The sequence below is a fragment of the Pagrus pagrus genome (assembly GCF_965226575.1).
Source record: "Pagrus pagrus genome assembly, chromosome: 3".
Classification (NCBI taxonomy): Eukaryota; Metazoa; Chordata; class Actinopteri; order Spariformes; family Sparidae; genus Pagrus; species Pagrus pagrus.
This window is the reverse complement of record NC_140187.1, coordinates 3,452,575-3,474,561: the sequence shown is the minus strand read 5'-3', so window position 1 is coordinate 3,474,561 and position 21,987 is coordinate 3,452,575. Positions and strand designations below refer to the sequence as shown.

At 41.5% G+C, this 21,987-nt stretch overlaps 2 protein-coding genes across 3 annotated transcripts; one reads left to right on the top strand and one right to left on the bottom strand.

Moving 5' to 3' along the window:
* The first annotated feature begins 806 nt into the window (after positions 1-806).
* ergic3 (ERGIC and golgi 3) lies at positions 807-19,247 on the top strand. 2 transcript variants are annotated; one of them, XM_084349017.1, is made up of 14 exons: positions 807-979; positions 3,662-3,732; positions 5,106-5,193; positions 5,289-5,408; positions 5,792-5,888; positions 5,987-6,152; positions 6,323-6,380; positions 8,642-8,656; positions 9,136-9,167; positions 9,547-9,643; positions 14,386-14,450; positions 14,773-14,909; positions 15,048-15,103; positions 15,220-19,247. In XM_084349017.1, the coding sequence occupies exons 1-14, from the start codon at positions 892-894 to the stop codon at positions 15,297-15,299; spliced, it is 1,170 nt and encodes a 389-aa protein (XP_084205143.1). In that variant the 5' UTR covers positions 807-891; the 3' UTR covers positions 15,300-19,247. The 2 variants fall into 2 exon arrangements, with proteins under 2 accessions (XP_084205143.1, XP_084205144.1); XM_084349018.1 differs by lacking the exon at positions 8,642-8,656.
* romo1 (reactive oxygen species modulator 1) lies at positions 10,302-13,342 on the bottom strand. The gene is made up of 3 exons (XM_084349033.1): positions 13,204-13,342; positions 11,416-11,546; positions 10,302-10,578 (listed from the first exon to the last, which is right to left on the bottom strand). The coding sequence occupies exons 2-3, from the start codon at positions 11,544-11,546 to the stop codon at positions 10,470-10,472; spliced, it is 240 nt and encodes a 79-aa protein (XP_084205159.1). The 5' UTR covers positions 13,204-13,342; the 3' UTR covers positions 10,302-10,469.
* Positions 19,248-21,987: the final 2,740 nt, after the last annotated feature.

Here is a 21,987-nt window from a genome sequence, read left to right as displayed (position 1 = left end):
TGTCTGTTAGTGAATGAAGAGAGACAAATAACTTATTGATCCTGTTTGAATTGTGTCATTAATCACACATATTATGTTTGTTAATGTAAAAGATAAGTTTCCAAGTCTATAAAGTCTCAGTTTGTCTTGAAAATAATGAAATATCAGACTGTGAAAACACATTATCATAAAGACTAAAGACCAACACCCGTAACTTACACATTGTAGAGCTGCAGCTCACAGAACTGAACCAGAACCAACTCTCCTTTCACATAACTGCAGATTTATTGTTACTACACATTTGATGTTTGTCAATTTAAAAGATATATTTTCAAGAACGTCGCAGTTTGTTGTTAATAAAGTAAAACCTCATGTGGTTTTGTGTTAAAGCGCTCAGTGAACTACATCGTCTCGCTCAACACACGTCACCAACACCAACATGGAGCCGACTGGGCTCAGAAAAGGTGGTAAAAAAGATGAACATCACAATAAATCTGCGGTTATGTGACAGGAGGGTTGGTTCTGGTTCAGTTCCGTGAGCTGCTCATATACAGGAGCAGCTGTACAAAATAATTCTAATAAAGTTATTTTTGAACCGTTTGCTTGAAGTGTTTCGACCTTTATTTTGTCAAAGTATTTATAAATAAAATAAAAAAAATAAAATAGATGCATAAATACATTTAAAACATAAATAAATAAATAAACAAATAGATAAATAAATAAATAAAATACAAAAAAAAAAAAAAAAAAAAAAAAACGGAAAAAAAACGACCAAATTACGCGGCCGTCGCTGATTGGTCGAGCCGTGCCCCGCGTGTGTCCCGGAAGTGAACGCGGAGGACTGATGTGTGTCTGGAGTGCAGGAATCTGTCGGTATCGGTCGTGTTCAGCGGTGGTTTTCTAGGTCAGAAGATGGACACGTTAAACAAACTGAAGCAGTTTGACGCTTATCCCAAAACTCTGGAGGATTTCCGAGTGAAGACGTGGGGAGGAGCGACCGGTGAGCGGCTTTATCTGCCCCAGAGCAGCCATTCAGACACACAGCCTGTTAGCTGCTGCGGCTAACAACAAGGCTAACTCACTCTTTTCTCCTCTTATGTTGTAAAATATATGTAATTTACAGCAAGTTACAGGCTGAACATGATCCTCCTGACGCGGAGTGAACGTGGACGGCAACAGAAAAGACACATTTAACATGTAAAATCCAGTAATGGAGCAAAAAAAATGACAAGGCTAGTGATAAAAATGCAAATATGTGCATTAACAGGAGCTGTGGTATCAAAATACTGCAAGATGTCATCTTTAATTGAGGCATTTCTACCACGTTATTGTCTCTGTAAATGATTACAGCAGTGATTTAGCTTGTTTTAGGGCCAAAACCATGAACACTTAACATCCCTGAAGGTAATTTAACAAACCTGCTGTCTGTGCTGTAGATGTTGGGGACATATTTAAGATGTGGTTGGACTTTATTGATCCCTGGGGTTTAAATTCACATCACCGAGCAGCACCAGGTCAGGCTACAGTCAGAAAACAGATTGACTATTTGATTAAAACATTGACGTTATTACAGATGAATGAAATATATTAAAAATAAAGACATAAATTAGAGCGGTGACGTAAGAAAACCTCTACACGTAATATACATTAAAATACCCTGGACATAATAGTTAGGGATGTTAATGATTAATGATTCATCGATTAATTGCCATTGAGAATTAAACCGATTTAAAATGTCTTAATTGATAATAAGAGACGGGCACAAATACATCATTTACAAAATACAACATTTTAGACATTTTACACAAACTGATATCACATGTGAGCCGTTTAGTTGCGTCAGTATTTGTTGGATTTTGTTGCCAGTTGTTGTTGAACAGTGACGGACGAGAGCGCTGTAATTAAAATGAAGTCATTATTTTGTGTTATTTCATTTAAAATTCAATAACTTCATGTTTATTTTATCTGTTCTTTTTACTCCTCATGTAGCCGACAATGATTTACATCAAACACAGATCATGTCAGTGGTTAAAACAGTTTACTAAAGGAATAATGTTCAACACATTTCATATCTTATTAATGATTAATCAATAATTGATTGTTAAGGCAGCGGACTATCAACTATGCAGTATGTGTACTCGACATAATATGCACATACAAGAATACAAGAATGTAATTAAATTCTTCTCGACATATACTCAGTTGAAAACAGTACAAAGACGATGTATTTAGTGTTTAACCTCAGCATCTTCATTGAGTTTTGTATGTGCCAGCGACACGTTTCAGACGAGTTGTGACAGGAGCAACAAACGACTGTTTACCTGTGGAGCGCTCCAAAAACACCTGTTTGGATCAGTCCACAGGTAAACGGGTTCATTGGTAACAGCTGATAGCACCATGATTGGGTGTAAGCATGGGCAGTCGTTCACAAGCGAGGCTTCATCATTTAGTTAAACACGTGATTGTATAAATGATATTTCTACACGAGCTCAGGAACACTTTGTAAAACTGTTGTTGGTCCGTTTTATTTTGTGTTTTACTCAGGCTCCTAACTTTCTGGGATTGTAATAGAAATAGAAGAGAATACCATGGCAACACAATGATTACAATATAGTCTGAATGTAGTGGTATTATCCAATGAGTAAAGTTATATAATACAACACTAAAATATATTTCCTACCTACCAAATAGCTATTGGTTTCCATTTAAAAATGGCCGACTGTTCAAACTTGTTGTGTCGTGCATCACAGTGAACATGAGAAATGATAAAATGCTTGTTTTGAAAAAATGGTGAATTGAATCAGTAGATTGAGAAAACTATCACCAGATTAATTGATGATTAAATTAAACATGAGTTGCAGCTCTAGATTTAACTTAAACCTGGATTGTTTTAAGTTTTTCAAAGCTGATTTTAAATGTATCTGGAGATGTAGAACTGCAGCTTATTCGTAGGTTAAGTGGATCAGAACCGAGGCTTCCTGTAATGAAGCCCGTATATGAATGAGTCATGACTCCTTTTCTGAGAGGAATTATGAAATATGCTGTTGTCATTCTGATTTTAGATGAGAAGGAACCGGATATTGAGAAACCAAAGTGCTGCAGCTGTTGGGTTTTTGTACCAGACCGAACTGGATGAGACATGTTTAGTTTAGTTACAAGAAGAGTGACAACCTTTACCTAACTTACTTAACTTACAGCCCTTTACCATAACTAGTTACTTCTAGCTTCTCAACTGTATACATTTGCTTCTTTTCTGTTTTTACATCACTTAAAATGTAATATCTTTAAGTTTGTCCTCCAAAACAAGACGTGTAAAGTCACAACCTTTTTTAAACCCTTTCAGTCCTTTATTGTTGAAAATCATAACACATTTATCACAAAAAACACTGGTCAGAGTCTTTTCTATTCGACAACATTAAACACTCTGTCTTGAATAAATAAGTGATTTAATTAAGTTTATCACGTTGGTTTGTTTGCTGACTGTGTGTCCAACATCTAGTGCAGTAATTGACCTCAAACTCAAGCAAATGTTTTCCAATTGACATTTTCCTCAAACACAAGATATCAGGCTTAATTAAATTGGGACGATGGTGTCTTTTAAAAGGTTAAAATCACAATATAATTCATGTTTTCTGTCGCCTGTCTCAAACTCGTCCTGATTTCTCCCTCCGTGTCTCTGCAGTGACGATCATCAGCGGTGTCATCATGTTAATCCTGTTTGTCTCTGAGCTGCAGTACTATCTCACTAAAGAGGTGAGTCCATCCACATCACCTGATGATTTAATATCCTCCTCGAGTGGGCCGAATGCTCCGGGGGGAAATTAAAGTTGACTTTTAACACACAGAGGAATTATAATGAGTGCTGCCTGAAAAAAAGAAGTTCTGCTTTTGACTTGGAGCGCTGCAGCCGGGCCGGCAAGCTCAACGCATCTGCATTTTAAACAGCCTCATTTGTTTATTATTATACAACTTGCATATATATATACTGGTGACATTTTGTCCACTGAAGAGCACACAGTGTATCTGCAGGTCCTGAATACAGTCGCCTCAAAATAATATTAAAAAGTCTGACATTTAAAGTACAAATGTCTTAAATATTTTGTTCTTATCTGCTGTCGACAGTTAATTTAGTTTTTTTTCTATGTGGTCTGGCGCTGTTACTTTGTAGAATCGGATTATTTTGAAGTGGATTGTGCTGCTGTTCAGTACTTTTTATGGAGTTTGAGTCAGCGCCAACAGACCCGTGGCAAACACTGTTACTACTGCAGGCATTACTTTATAATTGGTTACTACATCCATCAATTTTCTGCCACTTGTCTGGGTTCTGGTCACGTTAATTAATGATATTACGAGGCGTAACAGATATGTAGACAGCTACAAAAATGTGATATGCATGTGAATGGTAAATGGCTGCATTTACCAGGTCAGTTAATTAATGTACATAATAAACAGTTGTAGGATTTGATTTGGTAAACAGTGTAGAAACCCGTTCCAGTAATGCTGTAACAGAACTCACTATAATGATGACAGTAGAGGTAGCTCGGGCTAAACATTAACCAGTTTTCAGCGTTCAGGAGAAACTTCCAGTCCGACCGGTCTGATGAGTCGGTCGCACAAGCAATGAAACTGCTGAAGGTTGAAGTATCATAACTGTAAAACCAGGACTGGTCTTCATTGTGTTGCTCAGTAACAACCTGTTCACTCACCTTTAATGTCCACAGTAGAATTTGAATAGTTTTTTTTGTTTGTTTATCAGAAAATGCATGTTGTGAGCGTCCCGTTTCCCAAACATTTATTTATTTTTTAGCACTGAGTAAATCAGGGATAAAAATTCAGCTGCTGTCAGTTGAAACCTTTTGTTTCATGGGAAAAACTGTTGTACAGCTAATAAGACCAGCAGGAGTGTGTGTGACTGTATTTTCCTTCTGCTCTGCAGTGAAAGTCAGGCTCGAGTCAGTCTTACTTTTCTGTTGCTTTGGTGTAGAAAATGCAACCAGATCTGAGATGCATTATTCTGTCATATCTGAAATGTTTTCAGTGAAACGTTTCGCGCATCAGTGTCGGACATGTTTGCGTTTCGACTGAACATCTCAAATGAAAACTCTCCGTGTGTTTATTCTCTGCAGGTTCACCCTGAGCTGTACGTCGACACGTCGCGAGGAGACAAACTGAAGATCAACATCGACGTCATTTTCCCTCACATGCCCTGCGCCTGTATGTACCTGCTGCTGTTACCTGCCAGTTCAAGCTGATAAAGCTAACATGCTAATGATGACACAATCATAATCCCAATTCTCTCTCTCACTCAGATCTCAGTATAGATGCGATGGACGTGGCCGGGGAGCAGCAGCTGGACGTTGAACACAATCTGTTCAAACAGCGGCTCGACATAGACCTCAAACCCGTCACCCTCGAGGCAGAGAAACACGGTAAACGTAACGTATTTTACTTTTCTCTGATATTTGACCTCCTGACACAGCTGATGGCAGACATTCAGGCCCAAAATGGTGCTCCTTTTTTAAAAAAAAATGCAAGGGACTCGCGAGAGTTCAGTGATACTGTACGTCCGTGACAGTTCACTCCACTTCCTTAGCGCTTGGGTAAAGAGGGGAGCCAGCAGAGCACTTAAAGCTTGACACTGCAAGGTTTTCTAGCTGGAAAATTTGACGTATGTTGGCAAAAATTTAACCAGGTTGAATATTTGCTGAACAGCCCTGCATTTCTTTGCCAGAGCATCTGTGTTTGGAAGTTTTATATTGAAAGGTTGAACTAAATGATGTTTGTTGATGACTTTGTGTTTTCCTGTACGTAGAACTTGGAAAGGCAGACGACGGTGAAACGTTCGACCCCAGCACGCTGGACCCGAACAGATGTGAAAGCTGCTACGGCGCCGAGACTGAAGACCTCAAGTGAGACACACGAACAGGCTCTGCTTTTTTCTTTCACTGTGTTTTCTGTATAGCCTTGTGTTTACTCATTGCTTGTGCTTGGTGTGTGTGTTTTTCAGATGCTGTAACACCTGCGATGACGTGCGGGAGGCGTACCGGCGGCGAGGCTGGGCGTTCAAGAGCGCCGACACCATCGAGCAGTGTAAGAGGGAGGGCTTCACACAGAAGATGCAGGAGCAGAAGAACGAAGGCTGCCAGGTTTACGGCTTCCTCGAGGTCAACAAGGTACCAGCTCTTATCTGTCGATTATTATTAATATTATTATCATCTCAACAGTAACTGGCTGGTTTTCTGTCTGGAGGACATTCACCAGGGTTTGGATAAAATGACTGTTGCGCTAAAACTATCTTGATTGCATCACTCATATTTACCCTCCGCTCCTCTTTGTGTCTCAGGTGGCAGGAAATTTCCACTTCGCTCCAGGAAAAAGTTTCCAGCAGTCTCACGTTCACGGTAGGACCTGCTGTTCATCCACTCTGCACACGCAAACAGGAGTATTCAAATGTTTTTGAGCACCCTGTGTTACGTTCCCAAGACAGATGATATGATTAAACACCAGTTTTTCTACATGTGTCCGACTAACGGGCTGAACTCGTACATTTAATGGTTTTTTGAGACCTGTTTGGATCTAAGACGCTGCATTAAGTCCCTGAATAAAACAATGAAGGTTTCTGTTGGAAGCTTTTAAATATGGCAGCGACCAGGGACAGTAGTCCAGGGTAGTCCTGCTGTATTTCATCTCTATACAGTTGTTTCTCTTTGAACGAGACTCAGATCACAACCTGAGGTTTTAGTGTCATAAAGATTGAGTGGAGAAAGAGGAATGAAACCTTCTTTTTTTATAGAGCAGATGTCAGATATCTGTTGTTTATTGACGAGTGGCTAACTGAAAATGATTACATTCAGAGCTCTACAGTGTTGGTAGCATGCAGGCATCAGGCAGCCGTGTAGAAATGCTTTGTCTGTCATCAGTCGGTGCAGAAAAATGTGCTGAAAATCTGTAAATGTCAGATTTTCACTGCTGTGCTATTTTTAACAACGAGAAAACGTTTATGACGCAGCTCAGGAGAGATGAAATTCTCCCGTCTTCAGGCCGTTTCGGATCAGAATCACATCTCAGTGTTCCTGACTAAACTCTTACATTGAGTTTAACCTCATAACGATAGAAGCAGAGGGTGTTCAGAAACGTTTGACTGTAGAGTGTGTTCATCAGCCACGATACATCCTCACTCACCACATCTCCATTAACAAAACCATTAATCACAACTCAGGGCTGCACACAATCGTGTCTGATTGCATGTTGAGGTTTTTCCAGCAACAATTAATCAGTGTGATTTCAGTGTTTGTGCCCTAACAAAGACATTTTGTCAGTGTTTCAGACACGGTACTGTATCGTGCAGCCCTGCAGTCAGCTTGTCTGTTCAGCTCTGTTTTATTCATCGACACTCGAATCCCGGTTGAGTCACGGGTTACATAAATCAGGACCAGAGATGCTTAAATATTCACCATCAGTGCTAGAATTAGTTTGTTTTTTCACTAAAAATGAATCCTTTCTCAATTATGACTAAATAACTTCACTCAGTATTGAAGCTACATCTCCTGACCTTCATGAGAGAATGAGGGTGCAATCGGTGTTAAAAATGAAATACGAAATAAATGCTTTTCTGTGACCTTAATCACCAGGCAGATAAATGACACGACAGTCCTCTAATGTGTCGTTCAGTTAAGTGACTGAAACGAGGTTACTTAAGCTGATGCTCGCAGTGTTTTCCTGATAAATGTTCTCCTCTGTCAGAGCTCAGTGTTTCTGTCTGAATGTGTTTGAGAAAACCCTCAGAAACATTATATTGAGGCTGTGACGAGGCTCTGTGACTCTACTGCATCATCTTTGTTTTGTTTTTAACACGTTATCGCCTGAAACATCCACAAACACTTGATTATGCTTCAGTCTAACTTTAAACATCAACATTTCACGCTTCTTTAACTGCGACTCACCATCGTCTGTCAGTGTTGGTTCTCACCATCTCGACTGGACTGTCCTGTTTTTGCCCGCCTGCAATAAGTTTTCTCTCGTCTGCACATTAAACCAGAGAAGGAAATTAACAGCAGCCAGCCTTCAAATAAATCTCCTAGATAAATCTCTCTAACAGCCACTTCAGAAGGAAAACTGCAACACTTTTACGGGCTGCAGAAGTCGGCTGAAAAATTGCAGAATGTGCTTCAGGAAAAGTAGAGTGGCTGAAGTAAGTTTCCTTCCCTGAACACAACGCTATGCTCAGATAAAATAATCTGATTGAATGTATAATATTTAAATGCTAACGGCAGAAAAAAGAGACGAGACTCACTTGTTCTAAGAATAAATCCGCCTCATCCCTTTTATTCTGGCCCGACACTGCGCTGTGTGTTTGGGGCTGCACCATCGCCAAAACCAAAACATTTTCCTCTTCGATGAGATATTCTGCTGTTTATCCTAAATCTCAAATCAAACCGTTTCAATACTTCAATCGTGAGCACAAAAGCCTGATGGAAGTTTTTTAAAAGCTGCGTGTTTCACTGTTCATGTTTTCATTAAAATTAAAAGACAAAAATGTAAAATAAAAGAAGTTTTGTCCGTGTTGTGCAGCCCCTCCTCCCACATCCTCCCATCCATTAACATGAACTGGTCTGTTGTCTGCGTGCATCTTTATAGTGACTCTTCTCTCTTCTTTCTGCAGTGCACGCTGTGGAAAGTAAGTCCATCTTTATTTGCAGTTTTTATTTTTATATATATAAATACCAAAAAACTTCACAGAGGAGCAGCCTCATGCTGGAATACTCACCGGTACTCTTATATAAATATATTTATATATATATGCGAGAGTGTTGCATGTATAACGTTGTTTTTTTTAATGTGAGGTTACGACGTTTTAATTGAGCTAGTTAAAGTAAATGCTTCATGAATGGGAGGTCAAAGGTCAGCGTCACCATGACAACCAGATGTGACCTGCAGCAACTAATCTTAACTTGTGTCACTGTTGGCTTCGGCTTTATCTGCTGCCTTCTCATCTGTTAACTAACCAGACTGAACAGCTGAGCGATGAGCAGTAACCAATCACAAACTGATCAATAACTCTGACAAGTCTGTGAAAGACACGTTTATTTATTTGTATGTTTCTTTGTTTGTGTATTTGAAGCATTAACAAGTGAAGTGGTTTGTTTGTGATTGCAGTACACGACCTGCAGAGTTTCGGCTTGGACAACGTAAGTAACCTGATATTTTCTGAGTCGGTCTGAAGTTTCTGTCACTAGAGTCTGACACATTTGTGGTTTTGTTTCTTATTTGAACATTTTGTTTGCTAGTTTTTCCTGTTGACGGTTTTTGGAATTTTTGAAAAAGCATGACCCAGTTTACGTTACAAGTCCTGTATTATTGAAAGAGAAAGACCTCTGAGATCACAAGCGGCTGTTATTTGAGTCTGTTCAATGCATCGAGTCTTCAGCTGACAGTTTAGATACTCTGATCTGTCACAAAAACAAAAGTCTGTGAGTGAAGATGTTATTAATGGACCTACTTGTTGCTAATGAGGAGCTAATGCTGAAGTCTGACAACTTGTAATCTTCCTGTCCTGTCGTCCTGCAGATCAACATGACCCATCTGATAAAACACCTGTCGTTCGGTAAAGATTACCCCGGCATCGTGAACCCTCTGGACAACACAGACGTCACAGCGCCGCAAGGTCAGTAATTTAATGGTTTTAGGGAGGAATAACACAACAGCACTGGTGGTTTTATTAGAGCTATGGGATCCGTCTGTGCCCACTACATGGTGGCGTTTCTTACCCTCAGGTGTTCACCTCCAAATCGTTTCTTTTGTCCAACCAACAGTCCAAAACCCAAAGACTCCTTACATCATAAACAACAAAGAAAAGCAGCAAAGCCTCACGTTTTAGCAAATGTCTGAACCTCTGAATTATTAAAATAGTTGCCAGGTAATTTTCTTTCGATTGACAAACTGCACTGGACCCTGCACACTACAGAGGTACTGTTGTGGGAGTGGATCACTGAGAGAAGCAGGTGCTGGTTCAGCTTCTGCCTTTAAAAAAGAGCTGAATTTAAGAGTAGAACAAGAGATTTGACCACTTCTGGTTTCACTCCACCAGTCTCATACATTTAGACTCAGCTTTGTTTTTTTTCTCGTCAGACTCTCAGAACTAGAACATGAGCGCTTCTATCTAAAACACAGGACACGAGACAAATGTAGCATTGCAGGATAAAACAGACTGAGCAGAGAAATAGTTTGAGTTTTCCTTCTTCAACATAAGATTTGCTGTTTTGTATCCATCAGTCGGAGCAGGACGTCGGCAGCGTCACAAACTTTAACACATCCAGTCTGAAAACAGTTTGACAAAGCTGGACTTTTATTGACAAAACTAGACAGGTGGCGGAGAGGTTGACGGCATCGAGCATACACAGAGCTGCGGTCGTAGTTATTGGAAGAGTCCCATAGCTGTACAGTTGTGGTGTGGAGGTGTTGGAGGAGGAAGTGGTTCCCCGTCGTCCTCCTCAGCAGCGGATGCCCATACCGATGGCCATGAAGGTGCCAAACGTCCCGCCGCTCTGCATCATGGTCTTCCCTACTCCGCCCATCAGCTCCCTGCCACGCATGCCGATCCTAGAGACAGTTTTTAAATAAATTAGTGTCAAGCGAAGTGAGCAGACAGTTTACAGGCTCGTACCTCATTCTGTCAGCAAGAAGGGACCTTCAGTGTCGAGAAAAGTAGAAGTACAGTCTATAAAACATGTAAATGAATGTCGGGTAACTCTGAAGTTGATACGGCTGATCAATACTAGTGCGCTCTTCTTTTAAGGATCCCGTTTAAGAACAGAGTTAGTGTGGGTGTTTCGTTTGGGTCTGTGCAGAGGATCGTTAAAGAACTGGCTGTTATTGAGCACAACTTCAGACCTGTTTGAGTAGCTGATAAAAGAGGCGAGATGTGGACAGTGAGTGAAGGTCTCGGTGTCTGCATGGTGTCACTTGCAATGGTTGCAGTTGTGTATCCTCATCACTGCAAATTGATTTCAAGCATAACAAATGAAATATCTACTGCTGAGACACTTAGAGCCTCAAACTCGTCAAGGACAAGTTCATATTACTCTGCTTCTTAGATAAAACTGACAATATTTTTTTTTTTTTCCTCACTTGAATTGAGGGTCAAAGCCCACTGAGGCAATGTGATCGTGATTTTTTGGGGCTTTATAAATAAAACAGACAGTTTTTAAAGTAGTCGGAGAAGCAGAGAACTTGTACCTGTGTTTTGTATTTGGCAGAAAAAGGAGAGTAAGTCATCTGTCACTCCCTTCAAGTGAGTGATAGATGACAGTTCTGAACAATGAGCGGCGTGATGATGACAAATTGGTTTCTGAACAAGTTGGCGGTGACGATCAGTATTAGGAACGTAACAAACAGGTTTTGAGGGGAGCAGAATAGTTCGGGTGAGTTCAGAGTTACCTGAGACACGAAAACGTGCCAAACATGGCTCCGGCAGCCATTCCTACTGCAAACCCCATCATGAAGCCCATCTTGACCCGGTCAAAACAGCTGGGCTGGGTCTGGCCATATGGACCTACAGCCACCGGCATCTGGAGAGGAAAAAACACAAGGGGACAGGTTAGACGGGCGGACTATTGAACTTGTGTGTTTTCTCTTCAGAGTGACACATTGTGTAATCTGATAGCGTGAGGAACAAAACGCTGAGCAGATCTAAAGGTTGCCAAACTGGTAGCCAGACCACATCGTTCACACGGTCGGATTTATGACCCGCTCTGTTCACACGTACACAACAATGAGACTACTGCCAAAATGTTGTCGCGTGAAGACGCAAATCCGAGCCACTTCAATAAGTTTTCATGCTGAAGCTTCTTCACCAGAATTCAAAACACCCTCAGTTTGTGAGTTACAAATCTGCTCTATGTATTGATGATGATAATGATTAGGGCCTTACCGCCTGATCTTATCAGACCTTTGTTTTTACAGCTGATATTAGTGCCAACATTCCTGAATGAATGCGTTTTTAAAATAACCAAACAGGAAACATGTGACCAAATAAGATTCCTCCATATGAATACGGAAACACAGGAGTTACGGGACTCGTGCTGCCGCAGGGCCTCCTACAAGTTAATCACGCCACATCAGATGCTCAGTGAACACAGCGTTCAAGAAGACAAACTGCTTTCGCCTAAATCTCTGCGCTTTTACCAATCTATAAAGTAGGGCTGCACAATTAATCACAAAACAATCTAAATTGCAAGAGAGATGCTCTGGCCTACAACTCTTCTTCTCCAGATGTTATAAAACATGTTTGCTTGGCAGATACCAGGAGAAACACCCCATCATCATGATTTGACTAGTTTTTCAATGATAATGAAAATTGTGATGTAAAATTGAATCATCCATAATTAATAATATCATTTGTGGACCATGTTGTGCAGCCCAAATATTAAATACGGGTTGTTGTTTTTTTTAGTTAGTATACAAGAAATCAGCACAGTTAATGATGTAATATTAACATAAGTATTTACAGCGATGCAACTTTAAAATGTCACCGACAATCACACTTGGAAAGACAGTAAGATGGGGGCTTTAACTCAACTGTTAAGTAATATTTTTAGTTAGTTTAGATAGTACATCCGTTTTGTTATTATTATGCAAGTTGTACTCAGTTTTTAGACTATATTAGTGATGTCAGGACCCTCCTCAAGTTTTAAACATGTTGAGTAAGTTAGCATCCTGTCAGACATTTGACCTTTGTACCTGATGTTAGCTTGCTGCCTGACATTTATTTTAACGTATTAATCAGTTTCTACTGGCTGTTTACAACCCAAGCTAGCTATTAGCATCGCCTTAGCTCAAGATATGGAAGTTAAGCTGCGGATTAATGTTAATGATTAAGCTGTGTTGCTTAATGTGCAACGTGAGGCGAGTCAGTGTTATTTAATTAGCATTAGCTCGAAAGCTAGGCTAACGTTTTTAAAGAGCACACTTTGCAGACGAAATACTTGTTTTAATGTGGTCTTTAAACGGTAACCATACAAAAACAAACATTAACGTTAATTAATTAGAAGAATTAGTTAATTCTGTAAATTCACTTCTTTTTAATCACAGCGGATAGTTTGTTGTGCTAGCTTAGCATGCTGGCTAACAGGCTAACGTCAGCCGTGGCCTTGACAGATAAACACGGCACGTTTTCACCGACACGTTCAGTCTCGTCCTCGTTAGTTCGGCTCAGTTGGACCTTACCTTCAGCTACGTGTGTGAAATAAGCTCGGTTCTGGTTCCTGAGTGGAGGGCGATCGTGTATTTGAGCACACAGCTTCGTTTTAAATGTCTTTCTAGCAGACCTCCATAACCGGAAAGAGGAAGCAGAGAGAGAGACAGAGGAAGCGGGTTAAAGAGGAGCAATGACCTGCAGGAGACAGTGAGCAGCGCCCCCCTGCGGCTCAGCCCGTTACTGCAACACTCAGTACAAAAGAGTTATGACACTGTGAAACATAAATAAAACAAAATGTGATCATATTTTAACCCTTTTTGACATAAATTCAACTGAAACCTTGCACAATCCAGGTCAAACTATTATTTAGCTATTTATATTTAGATATTTTTATGAAGTATTTTTAGTATTGTTTGTTGTTTTGCACCTACAGACCGCAGCAAATCCCTCGTATGTGTGAACGTACTCGGCGATAAAAGCAATTCTGATTCTGAAAACAATACATTTAATGTTTGATTTTTTTTTTCTTCATATATGCCTACTCTGAATTTAATGCCAACAAGCATCCCAAACTTTTGGACTCTAGGTTGTAGTAATAATTATATTTTAATAGTTAAGTTTATTCAAAGTTAAACCCAACATACAGCTGAAGTTAACCCACGTAAATACAAAAACAAACAAAACTGTTTTATCCTGTAGAGAAAGAGCTTTAATCCTACAGCGGTTGATCACACGACGTGCTGAAGGTCTTCTGCTGTCAAGATTCAAGATTAATTTATTTGTCTCGGGGGAGATTTGTCTTGGACTTCTTATTTTTACTTGGACATATAATACACTACATACATCAACAGACAGTACACAAGACAATCTTCTCTCATATTTAATTGGGTTCCTGTAACGCCGACCGGGTGGAAGCAGCTCATATTGAGTGTCGGACCTGTGATGGGTCGCAGTGATCCTCCTCGCCTGTCCCAAACCGAGCAGCCATTACATATCTGAGTGTATAACATCATCTCATAACATGCTAATAATCCATTTCTTACTTAAAATCTTAGTTCTTACTTTTTTCTGGTCCAATTGTTCTGTGACATTTGATGATATCCGTCGCTCTGAATTGTTTTTTCTTATTTTCTGCTGTTTCATCTTGACCTGCTGTTTTGCTCTCTGTTCGTCTAAGATTATTAACAAGCGTCTTCTTTCTCTCCCCGCAGCATCGATGATGTACCAGTACTTTGTGAAAATTGTTCCCACCATCTACGTGAAAACCGATGGAGAGGTGAGTCCTCTTTCATTCCAGAACTAAACTAAAGCCGCACTCACACGAGGCAATCAGAACCGTGGTCAAGCAACGTTTAACCCCCAAAGTCCAGTTTGTTTGACCATTGTGAGCGCTAGTTTGCTCATGTACGAGCACAAGCACGGGTGTTTTGCAAAAACGAGAAATCCAGGAATGTGAGTCGGGCCGCATACGACCAAAAAGACTCACAATAAGACACAAAGTCAGTAAAGTTACAGTCACGTTCTCTGTGTTGTTGCGACCGCAGTTCATCCTTCTCATCAGCCTGAAACTGTGTTTTTTGTTGGCGTTTTTCTTGCAGGTGGTAAAAACAAACCAGTTCTCCGTCACCCGGCACGAGAAAGTGGCCAACGGGCTAATAGGAGACCAGGGGCTGCCGGGAGTGTTCGTCTTATACGAGCTGTCTCCCATGATGGTTAAATTCACAGAGAAACACAGGTAGAAGACTTTTAAAGAGACTATGATGGTTCAAGAAGCACATTTTAACTCCTGTCACGCAGTTTTATGGATAAAAGAAGAATGTGAGCTTCTTTAAATGTTGCTGCTACATTAATCTCTCCGTCTCTTTCCGTTCAGATCGTTCACACACTTCTTAACAGGAGTTTGTGCCATTATTGGAGGTGTATTTACAGGTCAGTCCCTCTGTGTGACCGCGTCATGCGATGCTGATGATGTACTGCATAATAAAATGTGATTGTAAATGAAGTGAGTGAAATCTGACGTGTATTATCTGCTCGACCTCCTGCAGTGGCCGGTCTGATCGACTCGCTCATCTACCACTCGGCTCGGGTCATCCAGAAGAAGATAGAGCTGGGCAAGGCGTCCTAACAGCGCCCCCTAGCTGGCCTCCAACGGTGCAACACAGACCAAGACACGGACACAGAGACAGAAAGCAGAGGGACAGACGGACAGAGGGAGAAGTTTGTTTTCCTTCAGTCTTTCTGTCTTCTGTCAGATTGAATGAGAGACAAACGGAGGGAGACGGAGAGGTTTTAAAATCGGCCAAAGTTTTTAATTCCTCCGTCTCCGTTTTCACGGAGGAAGAGCTCCGGAGAGGAACTTGAATTTCACTGTCCACTGTTTAATTTGATGCCAACGGGACGGACTCAGAATCAGAAACGGACATCAACAAGAGACTTTTTTGAGATTGAACTGGAGCAGAGACGAGGACGCTGCGTCGACTCTACAAGGCTTCTTCGTGGAGAAAGAGAACTTCCTTCACTCGCTCCTGCTTTACGTCAACGTTCACCACACTGAGTGTTCGTCAGAGGATCTGTGGTCGAGTCTTTCATCCAGAGGGGTGAGGACGAGAGGACACGGAGGCTTTTTAAAGGAATACGTCACCCAAAATCTCTGGTTTTCTTATCAGTTACTGCCTGAAGATTATTTTGAGTTATTATTATTATTATTTCGACTGTTTCACTCAACTGACAAAAACTGTTTCCTGTCACCAACAAAGAGAGCGTGACGCTGAGCAGCATTGCCGCGACGCTGAGCAGCATCGCCGCCGTGTTTATAAGACTCTCCTCTCTGCACCACATGTCCGTAAAACTTGTGTTAAGATAAGTTAAGAAAATGCAAATAATTATGGCACAAACTGATGTAACAGAGCGTTCTGGGTTCGGGCAGCTGTGAGTGATCGATAAGAAAAATTTTGGGTGACGTGTTCCTGTAAAGACTTGTTGTACAAACGATTGTTGAGACGAGCTGATTTTCGTCCTCGTTGATTTAAAGCCACCATGTGAAGAGAGACGATCCTGATGAAGACTGGTTGTGTTGTTTTCAGCCAGCTCATCTTCACGTCTGATCATCACAGCCGTTGATGATCCCGGTCTGTCTGGTCGACACAATCCTTCACATCGTGGCTTTAAACAAATGACATATTAAGACTGAATCAATGACAAAGTGAACTGATGTAATCAGAAGTGGAGAGTCGTGGAGATATTCAAGAAGCCAAATTCTTTCAGTGTTTCAGCGTAAAGCCGACCAGCAGCAGCCAAAGTCTTGCTTTAACGTCGGCTCGCTGGGTCGGACTCAGAACATGAAGACGAACCTCGACCTGAATAATCGCTGCAGCTTCCTGTGATTTCAGCAGAAGAGTGTCAGACTGTGTTCCTCCCCTCTCCTCTGCCCACATCCTCAGTTTCACCTTGTTTTATGAATCGATCGACACCAGAAAATGACACAAATTCAGACGCCGAGTCGAGTCAGCAGGTAACGCTCCTGCAAACCACAGATAACATCCACGGTTGACGTTTGCACCAATTGTGGCGTATCATGTTCTCATTATGTGCTCATTAGCTGACTTTCACATCAGATGGTTCGAGGAGACGGATGCCAACAAGGTTTGAGTCACACCAGTGGATATTTTTATGGACAGCTGAGGATATTTCTAAGCATTTGCGGCGCGAAAAGCCGTTTTTTTAAGAGGCTCTGCAGACATTTCCATCCGTATTTTAAGCCAAACCATGTTTTCCTGACCCTGACCAGGTGTTTTTTGTGCCTAAACCTGAGCAGAGAAATAGAAAATTCAACTTAAATTACTGTGCGATTGCAAAATAAAGAAACGTCAGCCTCGGAGTCATCTGTGGTTCTGCAGAAACATGCTTAGAGAACATATATTCTGGCGATCGGGTTGTAAAATGTGACACTTTGACTGATTTATTTGTCCCTCAGTGTGATTTGTAAATCAAACTCTTGGTATGATTTGACCTCGTTCTGTTCGTTTGTGTGTTCAGGAGTGTAAATACTGTACAGACACATCCACCACTGCCTCAGAGAAAAAGGAGGGAAACAACTTAAACACTAAATGAATCCCACCGGACGGAGAGCGTCGCGCTGCACTGTGTCAGTGTTACAAACACATTCAGAGTCATTCAGATTTTTATTTTTATTATCGGGTAAAGGGCTGCTGCTTCTGCTCTGCTTGTTTCTTCCTTTAACTCTGCGGGCTGCCCCTTTAGACTGCTCCTGTTTTCTGTATCTGGTTTGTGGGTGTCGGGGATCTTAAAGGTCGCTTCAGATAACGATCCTCCTCCTGCGGCCGCACGAGTCCTTCAAAAGTGTTATTCTGATCGGGTTAATGACAGAGAGGCGAGCAGGAAGCTCCAGAACCACAAGAAGACGCCGTGTTAAAAGTCGGGTTGGTTCTGACTTTATTCCTGACTCACGTGGAGACGCCACATGAGGCCCAGATGTTTCTGCCGGTTTGATCTTCGTCTCTGTGTTTATTTTTGGCCGTCCTGAGTGTGAGACAGACAGAAACAGACTCAGAGGGGGCGAGATGTTGGTTTTTCTGAAAGGACCGCACTGACGTTTGGCTCATTAACTACACAGCAGACGTCACTTATATCACGGCCGACCAAGTCTCGCTGGATGTCAACTGTTCAGATGCTTCTGATGCTGAAGGCTCCTCGCTCACCTTCGGTCCACACGTCCGTCTGCTTTGTGATGTATTAATCTGTTCTTTTTAATCAGCTAATCGTTCGGTCTATAAATTGTCAGATGACATCGATTAAAAAGCCCCTCATGAGGTCCCACAGCCCGACGTGACACCTCAACTCAGATATATTCAGTTTACAGAGATATAAAAAGATCTCCACACGTGAAGAGCAACTATCACAATGAGGGCTGCGATTAATGATTATTGTCTTTAACAGTCCAAAACTCCGACTCTTCATTTAGTGACAAAGAAAAGCAGCAGATCCTCGTATTTAAGAGGCAGGAACCAGACGATGTTCGACCCTTTGTGCTTGAAAATACGACTGAAACGATCAATCGACTATCGAAACAGCAGATTTTAACCGACTCATAGATTAATTGTAATCGCTGCAGCTCTGATCGAAACAGCGCGTCTACCCAGGTTTCTGTTGCTTTTCATCAGAAACAAATGAAGATGTTATCCACTAAATGATGACGCTTTTTCTTCCTCAATAGATTATATTACTAAAACATCATTCCTGCTCATGTTGCGTGTCCAAGAACCTTGTAACATGTTAACTTACCGAGTATCTTCTAACGCTGCGCTCGTGTCTCAGCTCTCACACGTCAGTTTTCTTTAAAGCACACTTGAATGTTATCTGTGCTGAACCAACACGACTTCAGCCTTCAACAATCAAGATCAACGCACAGCGATCAGCTGTCAGTCGATCACACTCGCATGTCCTGATGAGGTTTCTGTCTGTCTTTAACTAAATGAATGAAATGCATCACTTCCTGCCCCCTGGAAGATTTCCTCCCCTGTAGTGATGTCGAATGTGTCACAGGTTGTTTGCTCGAAGCACAAAATCCCCGGACACACGAGAGTTTCGACCTCACGGCATTAAAAGAAAACCAAACCTGTGTTTTTATGGTTTTAAGGAAACTAACCTTCTGTTCCGACTCCTCTCCGTTCCCTCCGTTTGTGGTAGCAGCTTTGTGTTTGTTCATCCGGGATGTGACGACGTGTCGGTTCAGTGTTGATCTGCGACTGAAGCTCGCGTGACGGTCGCAGAGTCGATGATCGTGAATATCGAACCTGTCCGATGTTTCCTCTCTCTGATCGTGATGAGTCGGGTGTCGATGGTCGATTGTTGCACCTTTTAACATCTAAATCAGGGGCAGGGGTCGTGTGTGTGTGTGTGTGAGTGTGAGTGTGTGTGCCTGTTCAGATGCCAGTTGCCATGTATGTGTGTGTGTGTGTGTATGAGAGTGTGTGAGAGAGAAATGTATTTATATTTTGATTGTCCTCAAACAGTTTTTAAAATGACAGAAAATAAATGTTAATACACCAGCCTCCACCGTCTCACTGCTGCTTATTTTCATTTTTGAAAAATTGAATCTTGACAAATTAGATTGAGTCCAGATTTTACTGTTCCGGCTGTTAAAGAAATTCTCGGGTTGATTGAATCAACTTTATTTTACGAGCTAAACCGAATCGCGTGTTTGTCCGTCGTGAGTCAGATTAAGCAGATTATCATCAGTCTGAGACGTCAGCAGTCGACGTTTGAGTCGAGGCGACGTCACCGTCAGAGACCAGCGTGACTCATGAGAGAGGAGAAGGAAACTGGTTTCACCAAAAATGTCAGGAAGGACACCAAAGATAACCAGTGGAAGAAGCTTATTAAAGGAAACGGTCCACTTTTCACCTTCACGCTGATGGAAAGTTGGATAAAGTTTCGTACTGCTTCAAAACATTTCTGGAGCTTCACAACAAAACAGCTTTGCAGCATTTTCCTGAACAACTGAAGTAGCTGAGGACTTTTTTAACAGTTAAAAACAACTTTTAAAAACACCTGAGAACCTAAACTGCTTTACAAAGTCATTATTTACACCCTCTTCTACTTTTCATCAGCTCAGGCTGAGGAGCTAATGAACAATGAAACCATTCACACAAAGAAAACGATCTCTGTCCCCCAGGAGGATAAACGATGAACCCACAGAGATCTGAGGAGGCTCCTGGCTGACCTCTGACCCCAAACACATCTGTATGTCTTCTCAGCTTCACCTTCACTTTCTGCAGCAGCAGATAAACTTCATCTCAGTCTTCACAAATCAAACCAAACTGAGGAGAAATCAATAAAACCAGAGAAATAAAATGTTTTTCTTGTAAATTTAAAATAAAACTTCTTCCTTCATATAAATCATCTCTTCAGTAATTTAAATATCCAGTTTCCACAGAGCAGCAGTTCAGCTGTCGGCCACCAGAGGGCGACATGGACCTCAAAGTGCTGTAGTTTCTACTACTGTCCTGTCACACACACACACACACACACAGATACAGGGAACAGATCATCTGAATGAAATTATAGCCGGCTTGAGTAACTTCCTGTGTGTGTGTGTGTGTGTGTGTGTGTGTGTGTGTGTGTGTGTGTGTGTGTGTGTGTCAGAGCATCGCAAGGCTGAGCAGTCCAACATTACGGTCCACAGAGAATAGTTTGATGCTGGAAATATAATTATCTGTCTGGGGCGTAGTGCTGCCCTGTATCTGTGTGTGTGTGTGTGTGTGTGTGTGTGTGTGTGTGTGTGTGTGTGTGTGTGTGTGTGTGTGTGTGTGTGTGTGTCATGTTAAATCCTCACAGCAGCAGAACGACATCATCGGGTCATGACGGAGGGTCTCGGTCACTTCAGATGCAGACGGGGTCGTGGAGGATTTCCAACACTGACACACTGATATTTGACAGAGCTGTCATATTATTATTATTATTATTATTATTATTATTATTTACATCATTTATTCAAGTTAAAGCAGTGAAACAACGACGTTCTTCATTATAAATAAAAGTCCAGCATTCAGCATCTTATCTGAAATATAAGTACGATGATGTTTTCAACTAAATGTGGACAAACGAAGAAAAGTAAAAGCGTCATGAGGCGTCATCAGAGTTATATTATCAGCATGTGAGCGTCACTCCATCGCCACACCTGTCGCTTTAAGAAATCACTCTGATTGGCTGATCAGCTAAATGAATCAGTGCATGACAGGAAAATGGAAAACGCTGGTCGCTGTGTAGTGTCAATGATTTTACCCCGTGTAGTGCAGTTACTCCTTATTTTCATCGGACTTATCCTCCGTTAGAAGTGGCTGAATGAGCGAGGTATCAAAAAAACTCAGAGACCGGACAAAAAAGTAGCTGCTGTGGAGGGAAGTGCGCTAGAAAGTGAGACTACCTGGTAAGTTTTGGAAATACGTCTCAGCACAGCGTATCGATCCGAACTCCAATCAGGGAACAAGTAACAACTGTTTGCTTGTTGTTGAACTCCAGATCTCTTCGTTTTGTGTTCATACTGATGCGATACACAAATATTTATTTCACGTTTGGTCTAAACGCAGCGTGATAACTTCCATTTTCCCTTTTTAAATGATGATCAGACTTCTGCCACCTGCTGGTACGGAGAGGTATTTCCTCATACGAGAACGTACGAGCCAGTTGGCCGTCAGCTGGAGTCTTTCCGTCGTGTTCAATCCACCACCGATCGTCCGCTTTGTATGTGAAATATTTCATCTTCAGGGAAACGTGTGGCTACAGCTGTCAAATAAATACTGATGTAGAGTAAATGTAGAGAAGAAACTTCAGTATAAAGACGTTTAAAATGGAAAACACCCAAGTGAAGCGGCTCAAACTCCACCGAGCAGTCACATCCGTCAGTGTGTCGGTGAGTAAGAGATCCTGAAACCTGTGAAAATATTTCAGGGAAAATTTGATGAAACGTTTCTGACACGAGCCAAGAAACAAATCATGGGTTTTGGTGCCGATCCAGGAACTTCCTGGTAGAATGAGTTTCCCATGAACTCTTGCACTCCTCCACATCCACTGATCAGTGATTGTTATTCTGATGCAGGAATGTTCAAGTTTATAGTTCAGCTTTAACTTGATGTTTAAGTTACATTCACTGAGAAAAAGAGGATCCCTTCACCGTCACCGTGTCTGTAGATAAACTACCTCCACACCCTGCACATGTGCATTTAAGATGAGCTTGAGGTCGAGCGCAGTGCGATGCCCCCCTTGGTGCTGCTGTGGAGGCTCGCACATACATC